At 30.5% G+C, this 13,198-nt stretch overlaps 1 protein-coding gene across 2 annotated transcripts in view; it reads left to right on the top strand.

Moving 5' to 3' along the window:
* Nucleotides 1-4,359, top strand: part of Eif4g (eukaryotic translation initiation factor 4 gamma) — a 763,642-nt gene extending 759,283 nt beyond the window's left edge. For both annotated transcript variants that reach the window (XM_089595035.1, XM_089595034.1), the window contains exon 23: nucleotides 3,949-4,359. In XM_089595035.1, the coding sequence (XP_089451161.1) occupies nucleotides 3,949-4,139 (191 nt within the window). In that variant the 3' untranslated portion in view covers nucleotides 4,140-4,359. The remainder of the gene's footprint in view (nucleotides 1-3,948) is intronic.
* Nucleotides 4,360-13,198: the final 8,839 nt, after the last annotated feature.

Here is a 13,198-nt window from a genome sequence, read left to right as displayed (position 1 = left end):
TATATTCTAATTTAAATGTAAATGCCGTGTTACAGCAATAAGAAAAAGTTGTTTCAATTTTTTTTACTAATTATCACGCTTATACACCTGCAAATTATAAGTACTCCATCTCTATGATCGAGTCTCAATCAACAGATCGACCAAGATGTCACTAAACAAACAATTTTGGAAGAGTATATATTTGTAACATATTATACAAGCTTTGAAGTAGAGAATATTGTGATTACTTTTTTGATTTATCTTTCGAAGTAACTCTAAGCTTTTTGAATTAAGATGTGCTTGCTTATCTGAAAGCTAGAAAAAAATAAGTGAAAGTCTGCGTTTTAAATAGAAAAAATGTAAATTTTCTGTGAATTCCGAAGGTTATAGTATTTGTCTACATTTTATGTCGTTTAATTAAATGATGACTTCTGTAGAAGATTTTGTAAAGTATTAGGACCATAAAAGTGAGACGTGTCAAGTAGGGGAACCTGGGGCATGACGGGTAACAAATTTTTCTGATTTTTTTTTAAATTATACAATTCCATCGAAATAAAATTGGACTTACGTAAATCGATTCAGCAGCATTTCAGGAACGAAAAGCAAATTTAAAAAATCCAAAAATTTTATATCAGTTTTTAGAAAATATCAAGGTTAACGACAGTTACGTATTTACCCGTTACGCCCCAGATGTGGGGCACGAAGTGGTCAGGCCTTGGGGCACGTTGGGGCAGTGTTTTAACATATGAGGAGGTATCTGATAGAATTTTTATAGTTTTGTGAGGAAAAGAAGGTTGACAAATAGAGAAAATAAATTTACTTTGAACATTTATTATTTTCATGTTTTTTATTAATTAATTCACTTCTGTTTACATATTGACTTATTAGTTACCACAGTTTACAACGTAATAATCACAGTACCTATATGATCACATTTTTTACAACTACAGTTTCATAATTATGAACACAGCAAGGCTCTGAATAATTTATAGAAGCTATACTTGTGTAATTGAGTAAAAAATTATTTGTAAATGTAATAATATAAAACTTTAAATTCAAACATCAATATTTTTAATAGCTGTTTAAAAAAAGTTTTAAATAGTTTTTTTTTATTTGGAAATGTAATAATGTAAAACTTTAAATTCAAACATCAATATTTTTAATAACTATTTATTATTCATTATGTAATACTAACAGTCAACAACATGTGCAGTTAGTGAAAACGTTTGATGTGAATCAGTAAATTTATGCTGATTTTCACAATCAACATAACCTTAATTTAATACCACATGCATGATACTATTTTTTACAAAAATTATGTGAAGACTGTTTATTTTAGTACCTTTTTTAACGATGAGTTGATTTTCTTTTTGTGCACCTTTTTTTATTTCAATAAACTTTTTGCGTAACGTTTCACGAGGAATTTCAAATTCCTTAGCTGCTTTGTTCATTGATGTACCAGTTTCCATTTTTTTTATGGCCCTTTCCATATTCTCTAGGGTCCATGATTGCCTGTTAGTCTTCTTTTTATATTTTCTTACCATATTTACACAATAAATAAATACTTATAAACTAAAAAGTTGACTAAGCTACCGTAGCCTCACATTGCTAAGCTATACTGAACAGCTGACCGTGCAAACTGTTCCGTCTGTTACCCGTCGTGCCCCAACGCGCCTTACCAGTGGTGCCCCACATGGGAGTTGGACAAAAAATTAAACTATAAAATAATTAAATGAAATTTTAGTAAAAAATGAATGTGGGAATTGTTTGTGAAATTTTAGCGAATAAGACAGTCAAACTTATGAGATGATTATATGAAAAAACAAAAAATTACCATGGATTGAAATTGAGGAAAAATTTACGCTCACGTACGCTAAAATAGAGTATTAAGAAAAAACAATTTTTACTGCACGAAATCGCAATTTTATCGTCACAGTTTCTTATTTATGTCTCAAGGTTTAATATATATTTTTTTCGAGCAGGTAATACGTTATACTTTTAAAATTAAAGCATTACCCGTTTTACACCATTACCCGTCGTGCCCCAGGTTCCCCTAATATATTTTTCTGCATATAACTTCAATCTCTTTTATATTTTTTAACACAAAATTTTCAAAAATAAAAATTAATATTATTACTAACAGCTTATACCAGTGTCACAATATATCTTACTAAATACATACACCCACTAGCACTCAGACTCTTTAATAATAATATTTTTCATCTTACTATCTTTAATTTTAAATTACAGTTGTGTCATTTATAATAGAAGTGTATATCCAAGATGGAATAATGAGTTCACGTTAGCGTATGTATAACACACACATCATGACAGTGAATGTTTATTGAAGATAGTTGTTTCCTAAATCAAAATTATCTAAAAACGTACGAAATTGTCAGCAAAACTGATATAATCGTCGAGAAATAAGTGTAAACAATTTGAGACCGATTTACCACGTCGTTATTAAAACATCCTAGTCAAAAAATCACTGTTTTAACATTGGAGCAATGGTGCAAACACTACATAGCCCCATTATTTAAAAAAATGTAACTTACCGCATATCTATAAATAATTGAAAAACTACTGAAAACTGTCTTAAACAGTCAAGAAACACATACATTTTTTTGAGAATTTCTTATCTCATAGTTTTAAAGTAATAGTAATCAAAAAAAGGCTCTTCGTTTGATTTTGGAAAATAACCAAGTAATTATCGCGTATGTGGCAACGTCGCATTGTCACATGAATACAAGTAGATAGATGTATATGTTTATGTATGTATAAGTAAAGAGCGCGTGGTGGCTTAGTCGGCTAGGTCGTTGATTGGCACGCGGGAGACCGTGGTTCGATTCCCGGTCACTGTGACTTTTTTGAGCAAGTACCTCTTTAAATTTTCACACGTGCTTTTTCACCACGCAATGCTCCTCGAGGAGGGTTTAGGCGACCTTTTCGCAGCAAAAATTGCCTAATTTCCCCCTACCCCCCCTCATGCAATGGGAGGCCTCCCATCCTTTTCCTTGTCCCTTCCTCAAGTGCAAAGTGCCCTTAGTAGTGTCCTTAGTAAAAAGGAGCCGGAAGTAGAGCACTATAACATTTGTGTGTGTGTGTGTGTGTGTGTGTGTGTGTGTGTGTGTGTGTGTGTGTGTGTAAGTACACGCAAAGGCATTCACATTTCACTCTGATGTTTTGAATACCGGATGATATTTTTATATAAAAAATTCAGCAATTTTTCAGATATTTCAGCGAAAAGTATACGCAAACCATGTAGATTAAATCTAAATGTAAAAATACTAGTCGGTAAAATTAGGAACTTTTTTGTGCTGTGGTAAGAGGTGCTCGGAACTGAAAAAAATAGGCCAAGATACATTAAAAATGCTTAAGGAAATCCTGAAATCTGACCGATCTTGTACACACACACTGAGAGAGAGAGAGAGAGAGAGAGAGAGAGACCACAGCCACAGTACTTTATGTAAACTCTTAACTTCATGAAACATATGTGTATCCCACTGTCTCTGTACGTAATTTTTTTATATTGCAAAGCTTTCTCTATAAGCAAGCAAAATACCTACTTATTAAAATTTCAGGGTTCGTGGGTTCGAGTCCTGTCGTAACATACCGAAAATTTTCTCGGGCTTTTTGAATAGTATGAGTACCCCAAATGTTAAAAAATTACTTGTCTCATTTTAAAAATGCACAGTGGAATGATTTAAATAATGTGTGGACCTTAATTCTAGAGGTAGGGATTTTAGGATACTTAAAAATCCTATAAAACATTTAGGTAAAAGAAAAAATACTATACTACACTAATATTAGAAATTTTGAATATTTACGAGAGATTATTGTATTGTCATTCTATTCAATTTTCAACTAAATACGTTATAGAAATATTTTTAAATATCCTATTATACATGATTTTAGTTTTTATACATTCACAGTAAACGTTTATCATGCGATTTCTTTTGTTTGTTTCAGGCTTAATTGTCAAAATCATGAATCATCTTTGTGAGAATAATGTCCTTTCAAATGAAGCTTTTCTTGCTTGGGAAAAGAACTCTAATCCAGCAGAATGTAATGGAAAAATGCAAGCACTTGAATCGTTAAAACCTTTTTTTACTTTACTAAAAGAAGTTGAAGACGTATCCAGCGCGGACGAAGCATTATAACAAGTTGTTTTTTCTAAAAATTATAAAAATTCTAATTGTAATCATAAATTTATCTCATGCTTATTAAATTTTTTTTAAAGTTATGTAAATTCAAAGTGTTCCAAGCTCCGAGTGGTTCTCAGAAACAGCTCTATAACATGAGTAAGTCACTTTCGTTGTTTGAGTAGCTAATTATAAAAAACTATTATGTTTGTTCCAAATAAATAGCAATGTTTTTCGAGGCGTTCTGCTGTCAACTACCTTTGTCTGATATCAAATGCCTTTGTTTTTTTAGATAAAGTGCTAAACAGCATCAAGATGTCGAGTTTTAATTGAAAAACTGAAGAAATTTTTTGTTTTAAGAATAAGTTTATGTTGGGTAAAAAAATTTGCGAAAAAGTGAAGTGAACAAACGTTGAACCGCGGTACTCGAACTTTGCTTATTTTCAATTTTAACTTTTCAAATAAACGTTTGATATACTATTTTTAAAGTGCTTGTCTACGAAAAAAGTCATATTTTTAACGTTTACCTACACATGTTATCTGTACAGTTTATCAGCTTCACAAATAAAAAGTATAAGAAGTACATAAAATTCAGTTTTTTTTTTTTTCTTATTGTAAGTAACACGTAGATAAATAAAATAGAGCAGAGATTAAGGTGCATATTTAAAGACCGTTGACTTGAATAACTTTTAAATAACCAAGCACAGTAATAATAATGATTTGACCATAATTTTTAAAAAATGTCAACCAAAAATTTTTTTAAATACGCACTGCAACGCAACGCTTTTTCATTTAATTATTTTTAACTTTTTTTTATTGCATTTTGAAAAGTATAATTGTGTACACTTATTATAAGATGATTTTAAAAGAAAAATAATTGAAATTAAGATTAAAAGTAATGTCAATAAATATTTCAATAATTTTTTCCATTCAAGTTTGACATCTTGTGACTGAGTTAGAATTTTTCTCACCACACAAATGCATTCTGTAAATTTCTATCAAGACAATTAGTAACTGAGCATTTTAAAGAATATCTCCAACTTTTGAAAAAGTGAAAAAACACAGAGTTATCTTTGAGAACTACTTTTCTTAGACCAGCTCGAGAAAGGTTTATATTCAATCATATCGTTCAAGTCAAATCATGTTAAGCTATCCATGGAATATTTTTAAGATTAACAATTCATGTAATAAGTGTGGTGCAGGAGTGCGTGTATTAAAGCTTAAAAAATAAGAAAAGTAAAAAAAAACGTTTACTAGTTGTAATAATGAATAATAACGCACTAGTGCAACTGACGTATTTGAGATACGCTATACATACTGGAGATAAAGATGTCCGAATAATTAGAATAATTACAAATATCTTTGTCTTATAGATGAATATATGTGTATATATGCATGCATACGTGTATATATATATATATATATATATATATACACATATATACACACAAATATACCAGTTTCTTTAGAAATAAAATCTTATCTTTGAATACAATACGACTGTTGAGTAAATTTCTTATTAATACTAATTACGTTTTATTGTAAAAATAAACCACTTTAACGAAGTTTTATATATCTAGAGTCTGTACGATTCTATTTTTCATAAAAATTTTGAAACATATTAAGGCAACTAATGATTATATCATGCGTTATGTGTGTGTCATTAAATTTATATTAAGATGTGCAGTTTGCTAAGACACTTATTAATTTACCTTATTACTCATTAGTTAATTGTAATTACGTAATGCTAATTTAAACCTTAATTTTAAGCGTTTTACAGCCCCTACTTACACATTTTTCAATTGCATTCTACTGTCTCCTTACACCACCGAACAATCTTAATGACGATTTAATAATACTTGGTCGAAGTGGCAATCTTTTTTAGTTGTTGCTTGTGATAATTTTTAAACACACAGTTTCAGCTGAAAAATGAGATACTTTATTTAATATACCCGCTTTTGATGAAAAATATGGAAAAATAAAGATGAATTCTTTTATATATAGAATAATAACTTTATAATAGAATAGCATAACACCACCATAGGACTACTACCACACAACTACACTACACTACCACTATATAACTACAACAACGTAGACAACGCAAGACTCTAGTACTTTAATTCGGTCTGTTAATATTTTTAATATTGCCTTATTCGATTTCTAATGTAACTTCAGGTTAGCTATGACCCTAAAGTTTTTCGTAAAAAAAGTCTGGCCTGAAAAAACTACGTCTTCATTAAATACAAGCTATCTGTAAGTAAATAGTGCTTAGTTTACCAAAAATATTTAAAAATATATTAGTGAGAGAAAAATGTATTGACCCTTTCAAATGTTAAGAGACAACTTTGATCTCTAAATCTTCGGTCATTTTTTTATTAAAAATGTGTATAATGTTGACTACTTTAATTTTATCAGGGTCCTCAAATGAATTTTAGGTTTAAAAGTATATAAATATACACAGTGTATTTAAATTTTTGTTTATTTATTTTAAAAAATTTTTCAATTAGACCCAAAAAAATTGCATTAGATACATCCACACAATGATATCATTTATAAGATTCGAATTATTACCTTGGGTATGCGAGAGTCTGTAAGTAATTCGATTCTTTTCTCAAAAACCGAACGATAGACTAACTATATGGAACGCAACACATCAGTGCTTACATAGCCAAAGCAACAAAGGTTGACGATCAAGGGCGTTGAACTCGATTAGGACATTAAAATTTAAATAGTAAAAAGTGAGATAAGCTTTATTGGAAAAAAGCCCATCTTCCATTTGATTGATCTTTTTCTTATCCAATTTTATGTAAAGCATTTCGGAAATAATTCTTTTCTTGTAATTAGATTCGTAGTCAAGGATTTTGATATTATCTCAATCCAATTCGTAGTGAGATGTATTTAGATGTGCACAAATGACAGAATCAGGATTCTTTGCGTATTCGTTAAAGTGGACCTCGGTAACTCGCTTTGTTTTGCCCACACGTGACTACGGACATTGCTGATATTTTATGACAATTATTTTCTGTACATGGTTTTGCAAACAGTATGATTATTTAAAGTAGGTTATAATTAATACATTGTTTTATTTTTATGTTACCCTTATATTTTTGTTATTGAAGCTTGAAAGATAGTTATTATTTATCGAAATCTTTTTTACTCTAACAACATTAACATTGTAAAACCTTGTCCTAGAAAGTAAAACCGCTTTATTGACTAAATTTTAGACAACATATCTCTTTCAAGTATTTGGATGACCAGAAAAATAGTAGAAGAAAAAAGTATTATCATTTGTCTATAGGATTTTGAGCAATCCTAACCTAAAAGTGCCAAAAAGCGTGTTTTTTGCCCTTTTGCGCGTTGAATATCTCGAAACTATAGAATGATAAGGCAAATCGGACAATGGGATCGTTTTTAGCATGCCAAAATCTAGAGAAAACCATACCAAAAGCGTGAAATTTGAAAAAACTTTTTTTGTAATACTGATAAGAAAAACTTCTCGGCGCGAAATCGACAATTTTTATTAACACATGATATCATCGTTGCACCTCGTTTTTTAATAATTTAAATCGATAAAATTCATGTAATTAATGTTAATAAAGTCACCCATTACGAGCACATAAAGTTATGCTATGAAAATTTAAAATGGTGGACACAAAATGGCGTTTAATAACATGGGAAAGTGATTGTTTCCGGCTGTAAGAAACACAGATATCATTCTTTTGTTAAGGTCATTTTTTAATAGGCGGCACCTCTGGTGAAATATTCAGATGCATAGATTAAAATGGCCCACTGGGTATATACACACTTCATTTCACAATTAGGCGCTATACCACAACAATTGTCATTTTCGTATGCTATTGTCAGATGACATCGCTGCTTTGATCAGAGTGAAAACTAATTTCGAATGACTCAATTTGTCCAAATTTCGACTTAATTTATTTTACTGTCTCCTTTCGTAAATGTGTCTTAGCATATGTGTTTTTTAGCTCATGAAGTTGGCTGCTAACGACGAAGAAACACAGCACAGTACTTGTTTTGTTACAAACCGGTTTACTGATGGAGTTCACATTACGTATACATAAATATGCCACTGAATTTTTCTCCATTGAGTAAATCGTGCTGTGTTCTCATGAAAAAGACTAAAGGTTGTTAATATAAAATAGAAATGAAAGAAATGAGCAAAAGAGTGATATTGTCAATTGGGCACCGTTTCGGTGGAAGACTCACAGATGATGAAGAAATGATGAAATTTAATGATTTCAACCAACCGAATCGCTATTATTATTATTATTATCATCACCATTATTATTATTATTATTATTATTATTATTATTATTATTATTATCATTATTATTATCATTATTATTATTGCGAATCGATTAGAAAGATGAAATACATTTCAAGCGACAAGAAAAAATTTCAAAAGAAATGCCATTTTGTGTCCACCATTTTGAATTTTCATAGCATAACCTTATGTGCTCATAATGAATGACTTTATCAACATCAATCACATGAATTTTATTGATTTAAATTATTAAAAAACGAGGTGCAACGATGATATCATGTGTTAATAAAAATCGTCAATTTCGCACCAAGAATTTTTTCTTTTCAGTATTACAAATAAAATTTTTTCAAACTTCACGCTTTCGATATTGTTTTCTGTAGATTTTGTCATGCTGAAAACGATACCCTTATCCGATTTGCCCTATCATTTTATAGTTTTGAGATATTCAACAAACAAAAACACGCTTTTTGGCACTTTTAGGTTAAGATTGCTCAAAATCCTGATGTGACAGGGCAATTTGGCCAACGGATTCGGATTCAGTGCGAAAAAATATTTAGGATACGACTATTAAATTAAAAAGAAAAAAAAATAACCCGTTCTTTGCAGGCCTGTGTTATTTTTCCCCTCAAAGATAGTCAAATAACAAATTTTAAAACTTGACGTCGTTTACAGCTAAAGTCGAACACCTATGATAGAGACCCATAGAAAAGTAGGCAGTAGTCGGACATGGAAAAGCATTATTCAGAAAAGTATTGTTAACTAAATGGAAATATCACCTTGATGAGACTATGCACGCTTTAAAGGTAGTTACGCTGCTTGTATCTGCATTAATAAAATAATGACCACATTATATCATTGTAATAGTTACCTATCGTGACCACTTCTAATGAAGTTTAAGTACTTGCAAACTTTTTATGCCATAATTCTGTAAAAGGACCCGCGCATTGTGTATTTTTAGTATGTCCGACCACTGCCTAATATAAATTTCAATGTTAGACGATAGAGGGTTATCTCGGATAATTTAAAATGGGGAAGAGCGATATATCAAGTCATTCATTTATTTGGTAATACTTAAGTTTCCCACTAAAAACTTCGATCATTTACTTAAATATTGATCTGCTGAGTTCAACTATAGTTTTGTCTACTGTTGTTTACCTTAATTATTGTGGCTTAAACAGAACTTCACAGCTGTCCATGTATACCCTTTAATTTTTAAGTGTCCGGTTTTACTCTCCTTTACCTTAAATCATTAGTCTATCGATCAGTGTTTGACAAGTAAGTCGAAATACATACGAATTCTTGCATCCCTCAAATAATGATTCGTATCTTTAAATAATGTCATTGTGTACATGTATCAAATTAAATTTTTTAATGTGTCTAATTGAAAAATCGTTCGTCCCCCGAGAAAGGTACTGTGTGTCATCGGTGTAAAAACTGTCGTTTTTACCTCGAGCACAAATAAACAACAACGGCATCATTCGGGCGCGCAAGTTGTACTTTGTGCCTATGGTAAAAAATATACTATTTTAGGCTGAGGCTGACTCAAATGGACAGCGAAACATTGTAACAGTAAACCAACAAAAAAAAATTTTGATTCATCGTCTATTTAAGGTAAAAGTACTAGTTACTGGTCACTTAGTAGCTGTTATCAAAAGAACATCATATATTTTAAACAGCTTTTAAAATTTTTACTTTTGTTAGGTATCATTTAAAAGCTATGAATCTATTTTAAACTATACGATAAATACAAGTCGTGTATCCGACCGTAGACAATAATTATTTATAATCATCTGAGTACGTCAGATGCTTTATTACATGGTCACTAAAAAAAAGGTTGCTTTAATGACCCAAATTTAGGAGCCGGTAACATGGAATCGTTCAACGACAATAAAAACAGCTAGGAGCCGTAGATTAAGCGATTGGAGCTCTATTTCGAAGATTATTCAGTGTACTAATCTAAGAAGGTAGCCTTATTCTTGACATTGTTTGGCAAACAAGCCGGATTCGAAGGAGTTTATTGGTGGATTTGATGCAAAAACATTTACAGATAGCGCCTAGTGAAATAACCGAGCGCTTTAAGTTTGAGAAGAGATCTCAATGTTGTGATTCTACTAATTCCGTAATTCCACTACGTAAGAAAAGTTTGACCTTCTATTCGGCAGTAAAAAAGGCTTTAGCCATGGAACGACTCGTAATGCAGCTAACATGCTACCAGTGGAAAATTCCATAATCTTTGTAAAATCAACTAAAGTAAAATGGGGTGTTGTGGGACACTTTTTAAGCAAAAAATATTTATTTCTTACTTTTGAAGTTTCACCAATGCTAATTCACTTGAATTTTTTTTTAAATTAAAAATATAGGTCCTTACTTAAGAAAACAATATTTATTGACTGTGCTTATCATTATCCGTTTAATTAAATAATTTTTCAAATAAGTCGTGAAATCTGCAGTAGTGAGACTTAATCTTTAAGGATTACGGCAATAGTAGGATACTGTATGTGGTAGTAGTGAGACAGTATAAGACAATGTTATTTGCATATGTAAGAACACAATTTTTTATTTATAAGAGGTGAATTATCACGTTTGAGAATAAATAAATATTAAAAATGAAAGATTGATAGGGATTCCTCTTTTATATATATTTTTCTCAACTATATCACAAATTTCCTAGCTACTATGTCCGTTAATAATAAAGGAAAAAAATATTGTCTAATACAACATAAACATAAACTAGATAATATAATTAATAATAATACAAACTACGAAAATAATAATAGTAAACACAAGTTTGAAACAAATACTAGTTTCTAAGGTCTTAAAATTTTTCTTTTTTTATTTTTATTTTGCTCCGCAATAAATGATCTTCACACGCACTTAATGCTTTTTCATTGTCTTTTAGTTTACATGAACATTTTTTCATTTCCTGTACTATTGAGTCATTATTTGCATTCCGGTTTTGTTATTTAAAAACTTTTTTTTAATTTTTAATTTTCAAGTTAATTTCTTTTTTTGTTCCCAACAGTTTTTTACCCTCTTGAAACTTCTTGTTTAAATTTTTTTCGTACTCTTTAGCGTTTTTATTTCTTCTTTTTCTTGTTTATTAACTAAAACGTACTGCTTTTTTTTTAGTTTTTTTTTTTTTTTTAAGTAATGTATCAAATTATTAACAACCGCCACGAGTCGGTTTTCCTTAGCTGTTTCCTTCTTGATCTTAAAATTAAGGTTGGTTACAGAAAATACATTTTTTAAAGGAGAATTATTTGATTCTTCTGTGGAGATAAGAAGCAAAATTTAAAGGCTGAAATACCAAATAAAAATATAATGTGAGTGAACTAATACCTGTATTTTTCTGTTGACAATTTTCAGAGGTATTGATTTCGTTCAGTTTTTTTTTTTTTTTTAATATTAGTATGATAAAAATTAATTATTGAAAATATATATTATTATCTGCAAAGTTGATTTTTTTACATCGGGTAGGATGAATTAACACAGATTGCACGGAGGTTAGGTATCAGATTATGTCTATTTATCAGGTAACAATGCTCCCATTCACTTAACTACTAATCCTACAAATATATTTGAGTTTAATTTTACTATTAAAGATTAGACTGATAACACTCGCACGATTACTGTAGTAAAAAGCATAAAATCACAGTCGTTAAAAATAGAATTTGGTCTTGTCAAGTACTTTCCCTACTACTACTTAGTTTTTTAAAAAAAGGATGCAGTAGTGGGACAGTAATGATAAGCCTCGTACCATTTCTACATGGTGTTTGCAGATAATTAGGGTATACTAGGATAGGCTATATTTTATGACGAAGTAATTATTTTTAAGATCTAATGAATAAAACTTGTTCTTTAGTATCATATTATTACACATAGATAGTTTAAACGTACGAAAAAAATTTTATTTTCGATATATCATCTTGATAGTCAACTTTAGTGTCACATCTAAAATGGGCAAAATGCCTCGTTTAAGGTGGCTCCTCACTAAATCAAAACACTGGAGTATTAAATGATATTTTAAAGGATGATTCTTGAAGGTGCAAGGAGGCTTTTCCCAAAATTTTAGACCTTGTCACCACCAAAATTGTTGAAAAAAACTAACTGGAAAATAGACTCTGTAACATAGCCTCTTATAGAGGGTCGTCAAATTGGTGGCGCAGGTTGTATGATATCTCAGCAAAGATACTGTAGTTCTTAATAGAAAACTATGTAGCAAATAGAATAAATCAGAATCTTTCTAACGACATTCAGGTACTTTGACATCACCATGGGTTTTATAGGATATTTTGTGAAAATAGTAGATAACTGTGCAAGTCACGGAACAGATGAAAAGTGTGGGGCGTCTGCTACACCGAAGAGCGGTAGCCTGCGTAGTTTGAATTGGTCAGAAAGTTGTACGTAAAATGAATAGGAGTTGTGGGGAATCGTAATTATAATAAAAATTAATGAGACGCTAAACTAAGAAAATAATTTAATGCGGAGCTGACTTATGTACTTTTTCCATACATACGTCTGCTCGGGTCACTGTATTGTACGATATAGGTCAACGGTGAGATGTGACTAAACTTTTTTTGAAGGGACTATAGGTACCTATCCATTTTTAGTCAAGAACCTCCACAGCCAATGAAAAGCTGTGTTGCAGTATGCTTACTCTTCTTGTGGGATTTATAGTGAGGAGCCACCTTAAGACGTATGCATCAAACGAGTGCTTGGACAGCTTGATAAAATATTTTTTTCATTGTCCCTTGATCGTTTACCACAATCAATTTTGGGAGTCTCATCA

The sequence above is a fragment of the Copidosoma floridanum genome, unplaced genomic scaffold (assembly GCF_036245765.1).
Source record: "Copidosoma floridanum isolate Cflo_tuat_1 unplaced genomic scaffold, Cflo_Japanese_pri ptg000024l, whole genome shotgun sequence".
In the NCBI taxonomy this organism is placed as follows: Eukaryota; Metazoa; Arthropoda; class Insecta; order Hymenoptera; family Encyrtidae; genus Copidosoma; species Copidosoma floridanum.
This window is presented reverse-complemented; position numbering and strand designations above follow the sequence as displayed.